A 23,885-nucleotide genomic window follows, 5' to 3' on the forward strand; every position below is an offset into this window, starting at 1 on the left:
ATTATTTTAGAATTAAAAATTTAAATAATTAAAATATTTTATTATAATTTTTGCACCTAATTAAAATTAATAAATTAGTTTCTTTTCTTAATATTTAATAAATATTATGTTTATTAATCAAAATTTCATTTATTTTTTATTTAATAAACAATTTACTAAATAAATATATTTATGTTTTTAAGCTATAAAATGCTTATAAACATATTATTTACATGATTATGCTTATATGCTTATAAACATATTATTTACATGATTATGCTTATATGCTTATAAACATTTATTTACTGATTTAATAAGATAAAATATTTTTATAAATGTATAATATTTGGTTTGTATGCTTTATAAATTAGAACAATTCATTTAATATGCCCATATGAAATTCACCATCACTATGTACTGTACTGTACAGTGCATATACATATATTAATTTATAATGTGAGTAGATTCACTATAAATTTATTAATATGATAATGTATTGATAATAAATTATTATATATCTTTGTAATACGCTTCATCTTTAAAAAATACATTACATTATTAATTATTATTATATTTAATTTTTTATATATTGTATATCTTTCATGTGCATTTAGTTAAAAGAATATTTAAAAAATGATGTATATCTTAACATATACAAAACATTATATAATAAGCTTGTTTAAAAAAATATACATTTATTTTCTAAATTATAAGATATTATATAACAGTGTATCAACTTTAATTATTATTCTCTATGTAATTCAACATATATATGTGTAGAATTTGTATATATTGTATATGTTAAGATATATATCATTTTTTGAATATTCTTTTAACTAAATGCACATGAAATATATATATATATATTATATAGAAAATTTATACATATATATAGTTATATATGTATATTAGTCTGGTAACCAGAAAGGTTGGTTCTCTTTCCCTTTGTGAATAAATAAATTCTAAACAATCAAATAAATACAGGAAATATATTTGAATATTTGAATTATACACATGTATATACAACAACTAAGAAGTGAGACTTCACTTTTCATCCACAGAATTAGTGACTATATCCACAGTATACAGGGATGAAAGTAGATTTGCACGTTCTAAATCAGGTCCCCTTGATATCGATTCTACTTACACTACTGATATGTATAGATATTTATATATGATAGATAGCTAGATAGATATGTTAGCTTTTGTTTTAACAATTTAACATTATAAACAGTAAATGTAGTTCTAAATTCATAATAAAACTATTTATAATAATTAAATTTCTTATTTTTATGAATAAAAAAAATGACTCAAAATGAAATTTTAATAACAAAAAGTACTTTAAATTTTATATATTTTGGAAGCTTATAATAAATTTATTTATTAACTATTTTATATTAAATAATTAATTTTTATTAAAACAATCTTTTAATAATAAAACTTCATTACTTTTATACATAATATTAATTTTTTTTTAAATTAATAAATGGTATAGAAATGGAAGAGTAAGTAGATATAGTCGTATATATATTTTATTAGTTTTCGGCCGACTGATTAAATATAAGAAATTCCGAATAGCCGTGATACAAAGAGTGTGAGAGAAAGAATGTATCTACAATTCACCAATTCCTGAATGAAGCCAATTCGATAGAATTTACAGTCGGATGGCATGAAACTCCATAATCTTTTACGACTGCTACCATCCGATTAGAATAATAACCAGAAAGTTTATGAGACGACAGTTGAGAATCGACGCAGTTTCAAGTGGAGTGAAATACTTTTTTACGACTTTGGTGTAAAAAGTACGATTGATTTTAGGTATTGAACGTGATCCAAAGGATCAAAGAAACACCGAATAATTGAACCATAGATGTGAATGTATGTTAATACCTTATTCGACCTTCTCTTCCGTTTTCTCCCTTCTATAATTTTTCTTTTTTGTATTTTTATTTTATATTATTCAAATATTTCCTGAATTAAACGTTTCAAACTTTCCAAGTTTTTAAGTTTATAGATTCGTTTTTCTTTTTTTTTTTTCTTCTTTTTTTTCTACTCGTTGGGTTAGAAACTTTTGTATGTAGTGCAGAAAGTATTTTAATAAAAATTAATTATTAAGTTATATTTATTAAGTGTATTAATTGTTACAAATTTTACTTAAAAATTTCTTTTTCTGCTGAATAATTTTTTTACAGTTAGAAATTACTGAGATTTCTATTTTAATTTTCAGAGGAATTGTGAAAAATGTATTAAAATTTTAGGAGAAAATTCAGTAGACATTAATTATTATGATGATTTTACTTTCTCTGCTGTTATATATATATATATATATAAATGACCCCAAGACTTTTACATTTTTGAAATTAGGACAGCTTGAAACATAGAGAAATGCAAAAACATTCGGGGGGAGGGTAATTTCTGTATGTATGATTGTTAGTGTGTGTGGAGGGAGTATAATTTTTGCTCACCCTCTTTGAAGCTTAATAATTCCTGTACTTTTTATCGAAAATTTCTGAAATTTTGCAGGAAAGTTTGTCTATCAGTAGGATTGATACTATTAAATTTTGGTGATTAAAGGTCGAGGGAATGAAGAGATAGACAATGGGGGTCGTGTGTATCTCCAGTAAGGTCGGACTTAATGACGATTTTACTCGTTATTAGCATTTACAATTTGTAATATAATATAATGTTTTTTTTTTAATAAAATATGATAACAGATGGTGCCACCAAAATTTTAAATGTTGCCGGGAAAGTTGAGCAACTCGTTGCTGATTTATTTTTATTGTCTTTTCTCATCTTTTTATTATTTTTTTTATTTAAAAAGTTTTAAAAGTAACTGATGATGTCATAACATCATCTTGATCATCGATATGTATCATAACTCAATAACTGAAGATGATATTATATCATCTTGAGTTATTGAGTTATAATATCATCATCAGAAATATATCTAATGCCACTGTATCAAAACGTTTTTATAAAAATTAATTAAATACGATTTAAAATGTTAATTCTTTCTTCCTGCTGCTAAATAATCTTTCGCAGATTATTTTTATCAAAAATATTTTAAGAATTATTATTTAATTAAAAAAAATATTAAAAAGGGCCTATAATTTATTTTAATTTATTATCTCAAACGTATCGTTTCTGATTGTTACTATATTAAAAAATCCTGTGTTCATCTATTTTAAATATAATAATTAATTAAANACATAAATATTTAAAAATAATCTTTATTAATGTGGATCATCCTTGTCTTATTCTTTCTAAAATAGAAAAATATTTATATAGACTCATTATAAATAATCCAGGCGTAAAATAAAAATAAAAAAAAATTCTTTTAAAATAATAAACTCATTCGATTATATTTCCAGGCTCATTGATAAAGAATTTTAAATAGATTTACATAAGCTTACACAAAGTTTATTTTTAAATTTGATTCGATAAGTTAATGAGATTTTTATTTGTAAAGTGGAAAAAATATTCGGATAAGAAGGAAATTTGGAAAGATATATTTGGAAGTAATGCAAAAAAAAAAAAAAAACGGACGAAACAGTTCAAATGGTCATAATAGAGATTTCATTTCTATAGATCTTCAACTGGATAGTAAGGAGTTCTTTCTAGCGGAAATCTTATCGCCTTTCTAACATTTCTCCAGTCCACTTTCATGCTAGATTCGGATGTCCGTAACTTACTGTCGACTGGACATTTCCTTCTAGAGCTGACCGTCTGCCAAATAGCAATTCCTGCTTCAAATAGCTTCTATGGAACTTTCCTGATGGTCTTGATGTCTCTATTAACAATCGTTGTTTCTCCTCTTCGTTAAATCTTTCAGATAATTCTTATATCTCTTTCTTTATTTACTAATTTATAAGATAAATAAATTTAAACTTTTTAAATGTATTTATTTTAGAATTGCTTTTAGTTATATTTTAGTTAATATTTTAGTTAATATTTCAATTAAAAAAAAATAATTAAATTGTATAAGATACACACAAACACATATATATGTGCAGAGTTATAACAATTCATTAAATCTGTTAATTACTTTTAAATTTAGTTCAATTAAATTTAATTATTTCTTTTATAAATAAAATTAATAAGTTTATTTAACAGAAAATAACATTTCAAAATTTTATTTACATTAAATTAATTAAATTGCAAATAACCTTTACATTAAATCACGATAAAATTAATGTTAAATATTTTTATGAATGATCAATTATTATTTAAATAAAAATATTATAATTATTCCCTTTTTAAATTTATTGCAGTATATTGAATGAAAGAATTATTATTATTATTATTATTATTATTTTATATAAGTAATGAGGAGGCCTAGCTGTGTCATCTAGACCAACAGTCGCCAACCAGTGGTCTGTGGAGAAATTTGGACATTGATCAACTTAAGTCTATGCAGAGTATTAAAAAGAAATGTGAAATGCTTGGTTGCTTTTTCTCACTCATTGGTTTAAGATTAGAATAATAAATTTCCAAAACATGAAATGACAGGTCAAATAATCATTATATGACAACAATAAATAATGTGAGTGCAATTGTCCTTTATTGATTCTTGATACTTTTCCCACAAACTTATTTCAAACAAGCAGCAACAAACTTCACACTAATTTATTATTAAACAAATAAATTTCATAATAAAGTAAAATAAGAGGAAAGGAACTTTTATAATCGTTATTCTATTGTTTCAAGAAAAATTCATGATAGTAATCTGCAAGATNTGATTCGATAAGTTAATGAGATTTTTATTTGTAAAGTGGAAAAAATATTCGGATAAGAAGGAAATTTGGAAAGATATATTTGGAAGTAATGCAAAAAAAAAAACGGACGAAACAGTTCAAATGGTCATAATAGAGATTTCATTTCTATAGATCTTCAACTGGATAGTAAGGAGTTCTTTCTAGCGGAAATCTTATCGCCTTTCTAACATTTCTCCAGTCCACTTTCATGCTAGATTCGGATGTCCGTAACTTACTGTCGACTGGACATTTCCTTCTAGAGCTGACCGTCTGCCAAATAGCAATTCCTGCTTCAAATAGCTTCTATGGAACTTTCCTGATGGTCTTGATGTCTCTATTAACAATCGTTGTTTCTCCTCTTCGTTAAATCTTTCAGATAATTCTCATATCTCTTTCTTTATTTACTAATTTATAAGATAAATAAATTTAAACTTTTTAAATGTATTTATTTTAGAATTGCTTTTAATATTTTAGTTAATATTTCAATTAAAAAGAAATAATTAAATTGTATAAGATACACACAAACACATATATATGTGCAGAGTTATAACAATTCATTAAATCTGTTAATTACTTTTAAATTTAGTTCAATTAAATTTAATTATTTCTTTTATAAATAAAATTAATAAGTTTATTTAACAGAAAATAACATTTCAAAATTTTATTTACATTAAATTAATTAAATTGCAAATAACCTTTACATTAAATCACGATAAAATTAATGTTAAATATTTTTATGAATGATCAATTATTATTTAAATAAAAATATTATAATTATTCCCTTTTTAAATTTATTGCAGTATATTGAATGAAAGAATTATTATTATTATTATTATTATTATTATTATTTTATATAAGAATAACTATATATAGAAAGACATTTTTTAGTACAGATTTTTATACTTGAGCGTATTTTAAAATAATATTTTAATTAATAAGTATAATTAATCACATTTTAATTTAAAAAATCACATGACTTCCGGTCCATACCGGAAGTCGTATATAGTTAAACGGGACCTCCGACCTTAAGCTTTCTATTTCTGGTCTCGATTTTATAATCTAATTCGAGATTACGGACGGACGGACGGACAGACAGGCGGTAGTAAGAATCTATATAGGTCTGTAATTTAAAAATTTCAGCCCAATAAATATATTTACTACACTACTATAATGTAATATAATAAATTTAGTATTTATTATACTCAAGATGTAGTAAAAAGAGATTATTCCGGAGATATTATAGACGATATAATGAATTTACTGCATCAGTTGCGATTGCAGCAATTTTCTACATCCACTAAACTATTTATTTTAGTTGCTGTTTCCAGAAAAATTTCTTAAGAAATGCATTAAGATACGGCCACCTTTTGAGTCTTGTTTTCCATTTAGGAAATGAAATAAAACTAGAAAAATGGGGGGAAAAAAGTAAAAGTGGACAGATGAAAGACGAAGAACACTTTTATCAAAAAGTCATCATTAAAAACAGATAAATGCAAATATTTGGACTGTTTTTGAAGTAAACCGATGTTTGAGTGAGCGATTATTGTCCATCAAGTGAATGGAAAATAACTTTATGAGATTCGAGCTCTCTCCAATAAAACTTTAAAAGAAAAAAAAAAAGAATCTACATACGGTTAACGTGTTTGGATTACAAATTGTTAGACTGAATAATAATAATAATAATAATAATAATGATTTAAAAAATATTTTTAAAAAATCGATTCTTAAATAAAAAAATATATAATCAAATTTCTTTACTAAAAAAAATACAAAGCTTTGGCTTTTATTTGTAGTAAAATTAGCTCCGTCGTTTCGTCCTGGACCAAAGTAAATTGCGATTTTTAGAAAGAGCTTAAGTCTACCCACGAGAGGTTAAAAAAAAAACTTTCGAAAGTGGAAATCTAGAAAAATTAAAAATAAAGAAAAAGAAATGCAGTAATGTAGTGTTACAGTGTGTCCAATCTTAGAGAGACAGCTTCTCTTTGCTAGACAAATCCTCCCATAGGCATCAAAGCACACTTCATTCTGATAGTTGGTTGTCTGCTTGGACGAAGATAAAATGATATCAGCTTCACTTTTTTCTTATTTTTTTTTATTTTTATTCTTCTTTCCTCCCCCTCCTTTTTACCAATTGTAATTTTTCGCTTTATTCACTAAAGGTATTCTACCTAATTTTGTAGTTCACCCCCCGGCTATCGATAGAATATATAGTTAAGAATGTAATTACGTCCTAGTATGAATTGGATAGTATTGGTGACTTTATGAAAATCTTCTCCCTTCGGTTGTTTTTATGTGAAGATTGATTGCTCTGTCTTATTCAGTTGTCTTTTTTTTTTATATACTTCTACAATTTTTCTCGTCGTAGAAATTATATTTTTTTTATATTTATTTTTTACTTTAAGACCTACTTTTGACTATTATAAAATTACTATCGTGTAATGAAATGATCAAACTTGCAAACGATATTATTATTAATTTAAATAAAAGAATTTTATACTAAAATAATAAATTTCAATATTAAAATTTCTTCTAAAAATTACTTAATATAATTTTTCTGAATTGTTCTCTTTAATTATATATTTTTTTTTAAACTTTTTTTTTAAATAGCAAAAATATTTCTAATTATCTTGTAAATTGGAAATAAAGAAATTATTAAAAAATAAGAAGAATATTTCTAATTTTAAAACTTCTTTACTCGTTTATTTTTAAATGAAAATCGTTAATATTTTCCTTTAAAAAACCTAGAATTTTTCCTTATATTTACTTTAAAAAATTATCGAAAAATTCTATTCGTCGGAATTATTATTAAAATTATTTTAATATATTTAAGTTTTCTTTAATAATAATAAATCATATAAATTAAGAACTTAATTCTCTTTAACTGTTTATTATAATTACATAAATCATAATATAATATCTTCTATAAGAATAAAGTATAAAGATTTAAATCTGCAGTCACTCCAATATTTCTAGATGTAATGCATGTATATAAAAGTTAAACAATAAAATTATATGTTATAAAAAAATTTCTATTCTCAGAAAATTAGAAATAAAATATAAAATCTCTTTAAGATAGGGAAATTTTAGTTTCCTGGAGTACATATATAACAATGTATAAAACAAATTAAATGGTAAACAAACAGTAAAAATTAATGTAAACTAGTAGAAGTAATCATTGTAATAGCTCGAAATATTTATTTGTCAATAGAGAATGTACGAATGTCCTAATTTGGTGTACAAAAAAGAGGTTGAGAAATGTTAGAAAATCGAGATTGTATGTACTTTAAAAGTTCTTAAATAGAAGATAAAGCACAGATTTTGGAATCTTTGTATTTCATCCTTTTCACGTCACAAGGAACTGTGTTCCTTGTGACGTGAAAAGGACGTCATTGACTTATAAATTTGAGTCGAGTTTTTAATAAGCTTCCTCCCGCCTAAACGTATAAAATTATTTTCACCCCGTCTGATTTCTATCGATATTTTTATTATTTTAATACTTTATACAAGTTATAAAAATATCAGGATAGAAATTTATTTTTAATATTCGTAAATTAACTGTGTAGAAAGGACAAATTACGATTCTAGATCGTCTTCTAGCTACGAATTTTTAAAATAATATAAATATGTTTATATACAAAACATAAAAGTGTCTTTATATATTACTTTAATTTATTTTTCTGCTTAATTTTCTATTAATTTTATCAAATTTTAAGCTTGTTAATCTGTTAAACATGTTCGCAACATTCTTCAAATTAATTCTACATAAATAAATTAAATAATTATAAAAAAAATAACATTAATTAATACGTGAATTATTTTCATGAAAATCTCATTATTGTATCATCGAAATGTAACAATAATTTATGCACACAGCAAAGGAATNTTAGAAATAAAATATAAAATCTCTTTAAGATAGGGAAATTTTAGTTTCCTGGAGTACATATATAACAATGTATAAAACAAATTAAATGGTAAACAAACAGTAAAAATTAATGTAAACTAGTAGAAGTAATCATTGTAATAGCTCGAAATATTTATTTGTCAATAGAGAATGTACGAATGTCCTAATTTGGTGTACAAAAAAGAGGTTGAGAAATGTTAGAAAATCGAGATTGTATGTACTTTAAAAGTTCTTAAATAGAAGATAAAGCACAGATTTTGGAATCTTTGTATTTCATCCTTTTCACGTCACAAGGAACTGTGTTCCTTGTGACGTGAAAAGGACGTCATTGACTTATAAATTTGAGTCGAGTTTTTAATAAGCTTCCTCCCGCCTAAACGTATAAAATTATTTTCACCCCGTCTGATTTCTATCGATATTTTTATTATTTTAATACTTTATACAAGTTATAAAAATATCAGGATAGAAATTTATTTTTAATATTCGTAAATTAACTGTGTAGAAAGGACAAATTACGATTCTAGATCGTCTTCTAGCTACGAATTTTTAAAATAATATAAATATGTTTATATACAAAACATAAAAGTGTCTTTATATATTACTTTAATTTATTTTTCTGCTTAATTTTCTATTAATTTTATCAAATTTTAAGCTTGTTAATCTGTTAAACATGTTCGCAACATTCTTCAAATTAATTCTACATAAATAAATTAAATAATTATAAAAAAAATAACATTAATTAATACGTGAATTATTTTCATGAAAATCTCATTATTGTATCATCGAAATGTAACAATAATTTATGCACACAGCAAAGGAATGTTTTAATATCATTAGCATATATTAAATTGTTGGTACTCATTATATAGTTATGAAAATTAATATATAAATTGTATAGTAATGATTAGAATGAAACTATTTGAAATCAATATACAATGTAGTGTACAAATATTTAAACTTATATACATAAATAAATATATAAGCCATATGTAATTACTTTTGCATATAGAATATTAATGGAATAATATTAATAAATGTAAACAAATCTTAAAATTTATAATAAATAATACTTAGATAATAATATAAGTGCAGGTAGTAAAATAAATATAATTAAGGAATTTATATAGAAAATTAATTAACGTAAGACTACTTAATTTATCCTATAAATTATACATATATATTTTTTAGTTGAAATCAAATGAAAAAATAAATAAAAGAAGGTTTATTCAAAATCAAAATCTCGAAAAGAATATTAATAAAGAGTTCCAATCTAAGTATGTGATAAGGAAAACAAATTGAAAGAGTAGTAATTTATTTCTAGAATTTGTTGGAGGAACGAATAATTCGAAAACAGGAATCTACGAAAATTCAAAAGTGCAAAAATCTATCCAAGTTTTCTATTTAAAGTTTTCTTTTTTTCTTTCTTTTGAAATTTACGTTAGAAAATAAACATTTTTCGAGAAATTCCATTATATAGGCCTAATATATTATAAATATAGAATGTATTTTATGCCAATTTTAGCAAAATATAAATAAATAAATTTATTTATTAATTAACTACTTTAAATGATATTATTTATTGTTATTTTTAGCATAATTTTTCTAAATGTATAATAAACTTTAAATAAATTTGACAAGGGAATAGACAAGGCTAAACAAGAAAGTATTTATGAATATATAGAATTAAACGTATAAAATTTCAAAAAATTGATTAAATGTACGGCTATTTTAACATTTATAATTTTTAAATAATCATACAAATGGAAAAGGCAGAGTTATCTCTTCTAATTACTAAAATAGGCATTATTGTATACTATATCAATGCTAGGCATTATATGGTTTACGTTTAATAATTATTCATCATTAATTTTCTACGTTAAAAAAATATATTGATATTTATCTTGAATATTATATACGCTCAAATATTCATATTTATCAATTATACCATATTAAAAAAGTCAGATATAAATATTCAGGATGGCCTAAAAGTCAGTTAGCCATTGTAAAGACTAAACCTTCGTCTTATTCAAATATAAACGTTATAAAAAGTGTCCAAAATGGCTCTACATTAACATCATTTGCTGCAGTTCTTGCAGTTACTATTGCTCCTATTTCTTAAATCTTTAAATGTTAAATTATATTATTCATTAATAAGTTAGTATATTTTTAATCCTGTGCACAGATTTTCTACTTAACGAGTAATAAATATTATTATTGCCTCTAGCATTTTGGTATTAAAATTAATAGAAAATTTTTTGTGTTTTTACGTAAGTTGATATAAATATATTTAACATCTACAAATAAATCTTAAGCAGAAAAAAATTGGAAAAAAATTAATAATGACACAGAAAAATACATATTTATTTAGTAATATTTCGTATAATTTAATATTAAATAGGTCTAGTTTATTTTCAAACAACTGATATACAAGAAATAATGAGATTTTATATTAATAAATTCATCTATAAATTAGAAATCAACAGAAAATTTGAAGAAAATATACTTTAAGACAATAAATATACTAAATTTTCTGTGTATTTTGACTGTAAAAAATAATAAGAAATAATGTTATAATGAATAATATAAATTATACCTCTATAATTAATAATAATCCGTCTATTATTGTTATAAGATACAAATTTAATATAAAAAACATATAAATATTATAAACTTTATCTACTTTTTCCTAGACATACTCTATTACGGTTCCATATATAAGTTTTATTATACGATATATCCAAGTGTATAGTTATATATGTTATATTTATATCATACAACACACGGACATATACATAAATGTATATATATATAACACAGACCTGTATATGAAGCTTACATATTGCTTAATGTCAGTGTAGAGCTGTATTTTACCGAAACGACAATACCTAAAGCAATAAATTGTCGCCATAATTCTCATGCGCTATTTAACTGACCCAGGTTGCTCGTTCGAGTAGATCCAAGTAAGAAAATAGCATTGTTCAGAATACTTTAAATACGGCAATCAACCACATTATATGTTCTGAATATCATCTCAATGTTCATACAACCGTGAGATTTATAGTCCAGTTGTTTGCTAAAGTATTTCATGGGGTTTTACTGTATCGAATAAAGTTATATTAATTTGATTACTCAGCTTTATCCCCCGAAACTTTTAGAATAATTGCCATTTTAACTAGAAATTTTCCAAGAGTGATATATTAGCAATAATTTTATACACTTATACACTAAAATTATTTAAAATTTACGCATTTTTCGTCTTTAATTTATGATTAAAGTAAACTTTTGTGTATATATATATATATATATAAATGATTTATAAAACTTTTGTAAAAACTTTTATATAATGAAATCATTTTACATTAGAGTTTTAGTAAATTTATAGTCATTTAGAATGAATTTAATTAACGGCTTGGTAATTATATCTGGATATACATCATTATGAATGTTGTGCTGCAAATACCTGAGTGTGTACTAGTTGCAGTGCATAAATCAACGTGTAACAAGTGTTTGTCAGCGTTAGAGATACTCATTTTAGCTTGTTTCGATATCGGAGAACAAAGGATAGCTTTATAATTGAGGTAGTTGTGATATCTCAATTTACAGACTAATTACTTCTCATAGTTTAGTTATAATGTTGAATAAACAGGAAAGGAACATTAAATTAGCCTGTTCTTTCCATGTGAATTACTCGAATTGTGTTTCTTTCTTCCTCTTATTTCATAAAAATTTATAAAAAATATACAAAAAAAATCATTCTTAGACATTATCCTCCAAGTAAAATTATTTATAATAAATAAATATTTTAAATATTTTCGTTAAGTAACTTTGTCTTATCCTAGAAATTATCAAAGATTCTAAATTATTCTGCAGCATTTTAGATAATCAGCAATTGTCTTTCGGCTATATAAATCTTGATTAAACATTGATCCTAACATGCTACAACATAAATATTATAAAATTTATTATAGCTCTTACAAACAATGTAATATTGATCATAAATGTTTAGATAATCCGGAATTATCTTTGAAACATTATAAATTATTAAACACTGTTTCTGAGTAATATACAATAGTATTTAATTATGTTATATTGATTTCATTTAATTAGATAATATATAAGAAATTTGTTATATAACTTACAGCAATTCAAGTAAAAAAAATATCAATTTTCTTTTTTAGAATTACCTAAATAAAACGTTATTTTATTTATAAGTTATATAAATAATTTTTATGATATTCGTGATTATATAAAATTAATTTTAAATAAATATGATAATTAAGGATTGTATAAATTAGACAAAATTAATTAAAAATTATTCTCTAAAATATCAATCTTAAAAGTTTTAACTGCGATTGATTAAAGTTTCCTTAACAATGATTAGTTAAAGAATTAGGAGGTTTTTCATTGAGATATGCTAAAATCTAATTTATTTTCTTTTTAAAACCAATTATCATTAAGATAATACTATGGCAATTTAGCTTTAAATAATGTGTTACAATACTGTAACTTGTTTTTATGTTCTAGATGCAGATTAGTTAAATGCACCCAAAATAAATGTAAAATAGTTTAATTTTATTTAATAATAATGGATTTTATGCTGTGAAATTATTAATTTCTACATACGAAAATTTCTGTTTTTGAAATTTTGCGTTTTGTCCCATTAACATTAACGTGAACATGAGAATAATCCATTTGTTCTACTCTTGTTATAATTTATATTAATTTTTAATAGAATTTAGAATTAATAGAATAGAATTAATTATTAATTCTGTTAAAAAATATATCATATTATAACAAGATGAGAGCAAATGGGTTATTTGCATGTGCATTATAAAGTTAACAAAATAAATAACAAAATAGATTTTATATTCTGAATTTAATAATTTTACAGCATGAAATCCATTATTATTAAGTGGAATAAAACTTTATTTATTATTATTATTAAACATTATTATCTTATATGTATTTTAGACAATAATGTAAAAGAAAATTTTACTATATTTCATCCCTAAAACAGGCTTCTACAGAAATTTTTAATGGCTTGGAGACAAAGAATTACATCAATAAATTTTTATTTAATTATTTAATTTTAGGGGATTTCTTCTATAAGTAGATTATCGAATACAGTGTTGTATCAAATCTTCCCATAATCGAGAATGTAAGATTACATATTTCAATTAATTTAACAATTATAATTTGTGGAATTTTGGCCCCCGTTTACTCTTCTTTGCGAGCTCCAATACTCTGAAATATTGAAAATAGTTTTCTTGTATTTTAAAAATATTTTACAATAAACAATGATAATTGTATCAAATTATACCGTATAAATATTAAATAATGTTTATATACAGTCAATCTTTATACAGTATAATTTATAAAGCTAATCTTCACGAAGAATGTTTAAAGAAAAAAGGAATTTTTATATCTCTTTTCTTTACATTTTTACATAATTAAAAATATATACTGTATATGAAAATAATAATTAAAATCCAATAAAGTAATATATAATCAACGATACTAATCTTTTATTTATTTTCCAAATTTGTTAGCCATTTAGTAATTTTTTTAGTTTTAGTGACCTTTCGTTCGATTTTGTTATTTCCTTCGAACAAAATCGAAGTTAAGAAAGAGAAAAAGAAAATTAAAGCAATGAATGAACGAGAAAGAGAACAGCAATAAAAGTAGATGGTGGCTCACAAATAAGACTAGAGACGACAGCCATAAGAATAGTTGAGTTAGAATGGTGAAAATTTGATTAAAGATACCATACTTTGGTGTTACTGATAAAACAGAACAACAAATTCACTATTTTTCGCTTTTATTCGTGTAGATATATACGAAATTCTGAAGGAATTAAATACATTTTTTTAAAATATTTTATTTAAATATGCACCAATCAATACATTATAATAATACTATATATTCAATTCAAAATTATTCCAAAAAAAAGAGGTTAAAAATGTAATTTTTTTTAAAGAAAAATTTTACTGTAATTATTGTAGACTTATTACATATTTATTGTTTATTTATGCATGATTTTAAATACAAAAAAAAATTTTGTTCTAGATTTACTACAATAAACATCTAAATGGAATTATCTCGACTTACATAAATACCGCTTACGGCAATTATTTAAATATGTGAATAATTAAGTAAAATATATGTAAAATAATTACTTTTTACCATATTTAAACATATATAAACAAGCATTTGTTATATTTTTACATCATTAGTCTTTTATCGCTAACATCTTTTAGTTAGGCTATGTTTAGTTTTCTTAATTAATAATATGCTCATGAAAATTAAGAAAAAAAAAAAATATATATATATATATCGATTTTTTAATTTACATAAAATTGGATAAATGTTAATAAAACAATTTAAATTGTTAATCTCAACTGGTATAAAACGTATTTTATTAAGGTTGAATTTATTACTTTTTGTTGAAATAAACTAAAACAGACAGACAGACACATTGTTATTTAGCAACAGAAAATATTATACGAGCAAACTTCTTAAAATTATTTTATTAGATCAAGCGAAAAACTTTTGATGAGATGACTACTTGATATAATTATTCTTCCTCGTGTAATTATCCTATCTCTTGCTACAGCACAGTACATTATTATATTCTTTTCATAAAAATGAAATTTCAATTTATAAGCTTTTATTTTATTTTATTTTTATTTTTATTCTGTTGTTACTAATGTAATAAGCGAAAACAATATAATTACTATTTAAAGAAGCATAAATATTATAATTGAAAATTGAAATGAAACCAAGTTAAAAAGGGGAAAATGCAATTTATCAGTGAAAAGACATGTAAATTGAATCATTTTTATTATTTTCAAGAAAAGTTACAGCATTATGAGGAATGGTAGTCATTTAACATTAATGTCTTCAGCAGTTGTGCTCTTTCTTCAAAACGTGAGAATCGTGCATTTAAGCGGAATAGATATCCATTGAAAAGAGAAGGAATTTAAAAGTGTTGCAAATGATTCTCACAAACGACTGCTCGTTTTAAAATTCAGTACTTTTTTTTTTCTTTCTTATCCTTCGACTTCTCTTTGCGGTGCTTAATTATCTTGTCGTAACAGCGACTGAACGTTTCCCTTCATTAAGAACTATTTCCATATAATTGACGATCTATTTTCTATTTTCTCTAAATACTTATTCTTCTAATATTTGTTTAAACTTCATAAGAAATTAATGTTTTCCATTAAAGTTAGAAAATTTAATTTTAAATATTTTAAATATTTTATAAACTTATAAAATAAAACTATCAGCTTAATTCTTTTTAATTTCATGTCTTTCTCTATTTCCTTTTCTCTGATAAATTTTAAAAATTCGATTTTTTTCTTGTTTTTTATGCATTCTAATCATTTGATATAAATGAGATTAGGAGTTTGAAAGTAAAGAATAATTATCGCGATTGAAGTTGATTTAATAAATTTAAATAAAACAAATAAAAGAAGCTACAATATTATAATAATATAAAATATAAATATACTAAATAATCTATTAACTTTAAATTTATTTTATTCCTTAAAATTCGTTTCGTTGATATGAAATAATTACAGCAACGAGTTGCATAACTTTCCCGGAATGCGTTAAAAACTGTGTGCAACGCTATCTGTTATGAGATTTTATTTTAAAAAGTTTTAATATTATTAATTATTATAAAATAGCAAAAAGTTTAATTTTGAGATAAGTTTTATGAAAAATTGTAAATTCTAATAACGTGTAAAATCTTCATTAAACCCGTTCCCATTGGATATGACACACGACCTCTTCTATCTCTCCACCCTCTTCACCTGTAATCACCAAAATTTAACAGCATCAATTTCCCTTATACACAAACCTCCCTGCAAAATTTCAGAAATTTTTAACAACAGGCACAAAAGTTATTAAGCTTCAAAGTTGGTAAACAAAATCGTGCCTCCCCCACACATATACTAAAAATCCCTAAATTTTTTGCTCTTCTCGACATTTCAATGTCCCGAGTCCAAAAATGTAAAAATCTTTAGGGTCATTTTTTTTGACCGATCGTCCTAATTTCTCTCCGTTTTATATAACAGCCGGGAAAGTAAACAGAAAATGTTTTAAAAATAATTTATTTATAAGTAGGCTAAAGGAATTTCAAATAGAAAATCATCCAATAAACGTAAATCATGTTTTATTTAAATTAATCTGATTGGTTTGTCACACGTTTCGACGTTGATTTAAAAATCATCTAATTGATTGAAAGTAATGTGGGCGTGGTCGATACAATCATTGGTTAAATTGGCTATAATTATAAATGAAGTATTAAAATTTAAACTGTGAATAGAATTTAATAATTTATTAAATAATATGAAATTAAATATTAACTAAATTATGTATAGGCCTAGATATTTATCTATTATTTTATATAAAGTGAATGTTTATGTTTTAGGTCTTTGTTTTCGACTATATAATTAGTGTAATTTAATCATTGTATCATTAATGAGGGTGGAGTTAGTGTAAAGTTTAGAGATTAAATTTATTTACGAAAGTTTATTCGAAATTCTTGATTGAATTTCATTTTTAATTAAAAATTTTATTTAAATAAACTTTAATCGGTACAGTTTTATATTTTTAAAAATTATTTATTCGGCTAATTTAAGTTAAATAATTCAGAATTTACTCTCTTTCTTTTTGTTTTTTAGTTTATAAAACATTTGAAAATATTGTAAGTTGGTATATAGATATTTCAAACTTGACATTACTTTTTAAATTGTTAATAAGATTAAAATTTGGTTTATGTTAATGGAATATTAATTTAAAAACTTAAGATTATCTTTTTATTTTTAAGACATATTGAAGTAAAAATTCTTTAGATTGATAGGTTGGTTAGAGAAAGTTAATTACTAGAAAAAGTAAAAAAATAAAATAAAATAAAACTAATCAACTTTGTGAAAATTGAAAATATAATTCCTTATGAAAAACAGTTAAAATTTTTTTTTATTTTGATAATTTTAAAATAATTAAAACAAGTTGAAATGTCTACTTTACAATCCGAATTAAATATAGACTAATATATTTTATTTTATCTCTGATTTTTTTAAACGAATTTTTAGCTTAAAAAAATATATTAATATATTAATAAATAAAAAATAAAAATTTATTTTTAAAAATCTCGAATTTAACGAATTAATTAAAAAAGAATTTTTGGGTATTTATTTTCATATAGTCTATTCATTAAAATTCTTAATAATATTATATACATTATATTTTCAATGATTTTTAAAAATTAGATCGTTCATAAATAATGCAAAATGATCCATAACTTTGAGTAATAAGAATAAAAATTTTTACAAAGATCTAAAAACACGTCATTATCTTAATGATGAACAAATGATCGCTAATAATTAAATACTTTTCTGAAAAAGGGGTTGTTAAATTTATTATGTAGTCGTGCTTCTTTTATCCCTTGTCGATCATTTATCTCAAATATCTAACATTAAATTGAGACTTACACAAATTTTATGTGTTATAAGTTAGTATTCAGCTGATAGTTTAGTTTGAACTTTTGGAAACAATCAACATTACAACGACTACACATTACAGTTTGACCTTGTTAGGACAATCGATAATGTGCGTCATTATTGACGTCATGGTTACATCGATGCAACTGCTATGGGTGAAAGATCGGTTTTACGTGTCACTCAAAATTTACATTATCAATTATCTTAAATTATTTGTCTTTTTTTAAAGTTTAGTCTTGATATATTAGTGAGTCTGAAGTGATAAGCTTCATTACTTTGAAAGTTTGTAAGAAAAATAATTTAATTTAACACAATTTTTATGTTATTAAAATAACAAAAGAAAACTGCGTTATAACACTTAAGTGAGTTTATATATTTTAAACCTGTACACTGTGTTAATTGTATATTTTCTTTGCTTGAAATAATTAGCGTAATACTTAAGCAAACTTATATGGATTAATTTATATATATATATAAAAATTGCAAATGCTAATAAGGAGTAAAATTTTCATTAATTCCGACTTCACTCGAGATATGACACACAATCCCCTTTATCTCCCAATTTCATTGACATTTAACCTGCAAAATTTAATAGCATCAATCCCCTAACACACAAATCTCCCTGAAAAATTTTAGGAATTTGCGACAAAACGTAGAGGAAAAGGTGGTATTGTGGAACACTGCGGGTATTATGGAACCACTCCATTTCGAACTGATAATAAAGGCGAACTGAAGCGGATTGTGGCTGAACTGAACTAGGCAGACATCCATAGCAAGGGAATAACCTGTTTCACTTCAGTTAAATGGTTGTCCCGTAGTGAATCAGCAAATTTGTGTTTTTCAAAATTTGAATGCTAAGTGAATTTAATTATTTTTAAAATATAAATCGTGTATTTGTAGGTTTACTGGTGCACGTATTCCGTTCTAGAAACTTAGGGGTACAATACATATTAATCTGTGTGATGTTCACGTTTTTTAAAATTTGGTCTTGACAGACATGGCGATTCCGTTGGTGCTTTTAATATGGAACCCAACTCCTCCGAACTCTCTATTTGNAGTTTACAGGATAAAATATTTTATTTAAGTGTTTTAAATTGTTATTTAAGATGTTATAAATATGAATAGTATACTTTTATGATTATCTGAAACAATTTGAAACCATTATTTTTCCTGTAATACAATAGCCTAATCACGGATAGGCTTATTTTCTATTCTTCACGATTCTTTCATTCTACATACGAATAAATTACATAAAATAAAAATTACCATTAGCTTAATTTATTACTTATTTTACTGCTTTCACTTAGTGTTATTTTAGTTTTATTGCTTTCATTTATTTCTCTGATTTTATCCAACGTAAATTTTGTTATCATTCATTTGTATTCTCATCTTGGCACTTTCATTTATTAGTTTTCTGATTTTAGTACTTTTTAAAACAATTTTTGCATTATAAAACACACAAAACTTATATCAAAGTTGGTAAAATTAAATAATATTTTTGTAGCAGACATACAAGAACTATATAAAACGATACATTTATTTTTAGTCATTCGTACATGTGTATATTATTAAATACATAATCGTAGATTATAAAAGAATAGAATAAAATTTAAAATATGAAAAAATTTATTATTATTAATTTAATATCAATTGTAAATTATTTTAATTTCTTTTCCTTATTTTCTAGTTTATTGCTAGAATGTAAACATTTTATATTAAGAATTTCTATTTTAAAATGTCTAAAGAATGTAGTTTTATATTGAAAAGTTTTATTTGAAGTAGTATCATATTGAAATTTATTCTTAAAAATCTAAAATTTTTTACTGAAAGTAAAAGTCAAAAAGATGCGGATGTCTAAAGACGATTGATGGTGAACATCATCGGTGTGACGTTGATGCATATGTTGGGGATTGTATCTCGTCTATGATGAATTAATCCATCAAAATATTCTTATTCGTGTTATAAATAAAAATATATTTTCTCTAAAATGGTCGAATTTCAATTTACAGGAGTATCTAGCTATTTTTAAGTGTGAAATTATGATTATTCTATACAATAGATTTTCATAATTGTTTAAGAGAAATGTTATGATGATTCTATCACAGATTTCTATTTTTAATAAATTCGAATTTATGAAAAATTATATTTTTTAATTCTTATCAAACAAAGCAGATCATCGAGTAAGTTTAAATTTTGCATATAATTCTTTGAATATTTGCAAATCCTTTTTGAAAATCAGTTTTAAAAAAACAATAAAAAATAAACATAACAAGAAAAACATTTCTGCACCCTTTTTAAGTTAATAAAAACCCACGTCGATCTATAAGAACTAAGCTGCGTTAACCTAAATCGAGCCTTTCAGAGTTTCAACATTTAGAAACAGTGAAAGTAGATTTGACTTTCTTTCCAACGTCATTGGAGACATTTGTCGGATTTCATATTCTCTTAGTTGCCATGGGAACATCATCCAGGTTGTGTCAATAAGATGTGGGAGCAACAAGAAACTTGGAAATATTTATGGCTGCAGAGTGGTCCTTTATTGACACAAAAGATGTACTGATGAATCTGAACTCAATGTGATTGCTTCTAACTATAAAATAATAAGCAGAACTACCCCAAATCTTGGATTTTATTTCGTTTCTCATATTTTATGTCATATGGAAAAGAAAAAAATAAGAAAATCTGTTCTATAAAAGATTCTTATGTTGTATCGTTAATGTTTTTTTTATTTATCATGACTGAATTTTAATATTTTATATGTTGTTCGGATTCTACATTCGCTATGTACTGTACAGATTTATTCTACATTTTATATATTAGCTAAAGTTTTATAGGATGATTCTAAAGGAATACGAATGCATTTTTTTTTTGTTCAATTCTGTATATTATTTAAATATGTAAAATGTATATTTAGATCTTATACAGAACTTGATAGTAATTTAGAAAAATTGTTTAAATAAGTAAAGTTATTCATCTTAAATTTATATTTTGTTTTTCTATGTAAAACATTTGACTAAGTTATAATTTATATACGAGTAAAATAAACAGAAAATGTTTTTTTTTATATTTAGATATACGTTTAACATTATAAACATTTTTATACGAGGTAAACAATTTTTTTTATGTATTAACTAATTTTATTTTCGTCATAAAAATATTTAATTTATAAGATTTTCTTTGAAATCTATTGAGGAAACTAAGTACGAGAATATAAGACATTCCAGTTAAAATAAAAAATTAAAACGGTTACTTTAATAATTTAAAATTAAATTTAGGAGCTCGTATAGATTAGTACTTGTTGTAAAAACACGAAAGGATATTTGGAAAGAAGTAATTAGCAGTTGATGACTAAAGAATAAAGAATTGCATGTTTGTTTATCCGTAGGAGAAGGAAAAAAAAAATAAGAAAAATAAACTTGATGTATTTTTAAATAGAATAAACTTGTACGTAAGTAAAAAGAATGTTCTTAAATAAATATAAATTGAGTAATTTTCTGAACTAAAAATTTATAAGTTGAAAAAATGTTAGTTAGTTGCATTAACTTCTAAGACAGAGAGAAAGAGAGAGCGAGAGAGAAATACAAATTTTTACATATATTTAATAATATTTTCACTAATTTATTTTAGGATTTTTGTATAATTTATTAAATTTATTTTTACTTAGAACAATATAATTAAAAAAATGAATAAATATAAAATAAAATAGAAAATTTTAAATAATTATAAATGAAATGCTAATTGTAAAGTAATAAAATGTTTGTTAATGTTCAAAGCATGTTCAACATTTTAAAAATTTAATTAAAAACGAATACAGAACGTGAGCTGAAAGCTTTAGTAAGAAAGGTTGTTACATTTTTTAATTATTTCATAAATTATAATTGTAATATATGCGTAGATATTTATAACTAAGTTGAATAGAGCTTTAAAATTTTAAATTGATTTTTCATAAATAACTATAAAAATCGACAAAACTATCAGAGATAATGGTGTTATTGGAAACAATTAGCACTGTTAACTTACTACCGCAACTATTGGCATAACATGTTACTTGTCAAGCGCATACGCCAAATTTCAATTTTGATGTATTTATGTAAAGATACAATACTGTTAAATTAGACAAACAAAGCATTTGGTAATTTTATTGTATGGACGTAAATTAAACCGAATCGACACATTGCTCAGTTATTATGCTAATATTTGCTGTTAAATTCTAAATATAAAGTAGCAAATACTATTATTGTATGAGTTCATTGACAAGCCCTTAATGCTGTGGTTTTGTATACCTATGAAAGATTTTAAACGAAGGTATAAATAAAAGAATTACATAAATCTATGGTCAGTCACAACAACTAAGAAAATTAGAGTATAACAAGATTACAGAATGCATCACTGTTACGTGATCGTTGAGTTGGAAAGTAATGATTAGGTTTTAAATTAATTGTGAATTTTTAATTAAAATTACAAGATAAACTTGCCAGCACGGTAGTTAAACCATGCAAAGATAGATTGAAAATAAGTAATTTTTTAAATTAGATGATTAAAGTAATCTGTACGGTTTATAACTTTTTTTTTTGGTTTGTTTATAGGTTATATTCAAGATAGCACAGATAATTCAAGGATTACCGAAATCACAGAGAATATTTATATTGGAACTGAAAAACGAGAACAAGAAACGGAGACAATAATGGACTATTGGAATCTTGGAGCCAATCTTTTGCCTACGTTTGACAGCAAAACAGCCAAAAACGTTACTACGCAGCTAGGCCAGACGGCCTATCTACACTGCATCGTAAATAACTTGGGAGACAAAACGGTAAATGCTCTTTCATTCTTTTCTATGTAAATCCCAAAGTAATCTATCAGAACTATTTCGTTCCTTTTCCTATTTTTACAAGTTTTCTTTTGGAAATTGTTTTGTGACAATCGTTCATATTATATTTCAAACGTGGAAAGGATTGATATGGAAAGCATTTGGATAGAAGTTCTTTCTTATTTTTGAAAATCTTAAAAAAATATGTTTTGCATTATATATTTTCAAATAGTTTACTTTTGAAAGTTTTTGCCATAAAAAATATTTTTATAAACAAAAATTTATTAAAATAATTTAAAAAAAAATCATGTTAATTTATTTCATATTTTAAATAACATTCTACAGTGTGTTTAGGATTTTAAGTAAGAAATTAAATTTATTTTCTACCATTCTTACAGCTTAAAGAAAGATTTAAAGATATGCATCGCGTCACATTATTATTATCATAATAATTGTTAATTTTACAATGATCCATCTCATAATAGTTGCATCACTTGAATAATCGTATGCTATTGTTGTCAAAATTTTATAATTCATAAATTCTGAATTGTAATCGCGATTCTATCCATACCAGTACATCATCCGCGATTCAGACTTGGAAGCAGGAAACTCAATTCTCTCAAGTGTCAAGGATTCTTATTTCCCAAGACTTACATTGTCACTTAAAGAGGCATGGGAGTTGCAGAAGGATGTTGAAAGTTCTAATGATGTTGCAAAAAGGAAAAATATTTTGTTTCATTTTTTTTAAGAGAATATTTATTTACTCGTCTATCTTTTAATTTATTTTTAAATATGATTATATAGAGGGAAAAAAAGAAGAAATGTTCAACATGTTACAATATAAATAGCTCTATTTAACAAAAACCTTAATAATTCTCTATTTCCTTTTCTCTGATAAATTTTAAAAATTCGATTTTTTCTTGTTTTTTATGCAT

The 23,885-nt window shown here is 23.6% G+C and overlaps 1 protein-coding gene across 4 annotated transcripts in view; it reads left to right on the forward strand.

Annotated features, from left to right (window-relative positions):
* LOC111630027 (neurotrimin-like) overlaps window positions 1-23,885 on the forward strand; it is a 48,192-nt gene that overhangs the window by 11,738 nt on the left and 12,569 nt on the right. For 3 of the 4 annotated variants that reach the window (XR_002757443.1, XM_023374027.1, XM_023374029.1), the window contains exon 2: window positions 22,727-22,953. Coding sequence is in view for 3 of the 4 variants with exons in the window: in XM_023374027.1 (XP_023229795.1) it covers window positions 22,727-22,953 (227 nt within the window). In the remaining variant the exon portion in view is untranslated. Of the gene's footprint in view, window positions 1-18,478; window positions 18,503-22,726; window positions 22,954-23,885 lie in introns of those variants that run through there. The other variant, XM_023374028.1, reaches the window with a different exon arrangement.

This window comes from Centruroides sculpturatus, unplaced genomic scaffold, assembly GCF_000671375.1.
Source record: "Centruroides sculpturatus isolate CEXI.00-Female unplaced genomic scaffold, Cexi_2.0 scaffold559, whole genome shotgun sequence".
NCBI classification, from domain to species: Eukaryota; Metazoa; Arthropoda; class Arachnida; order Scorpiones; family Buthidae; genus Centruroides; species Centruroides sculpturatus.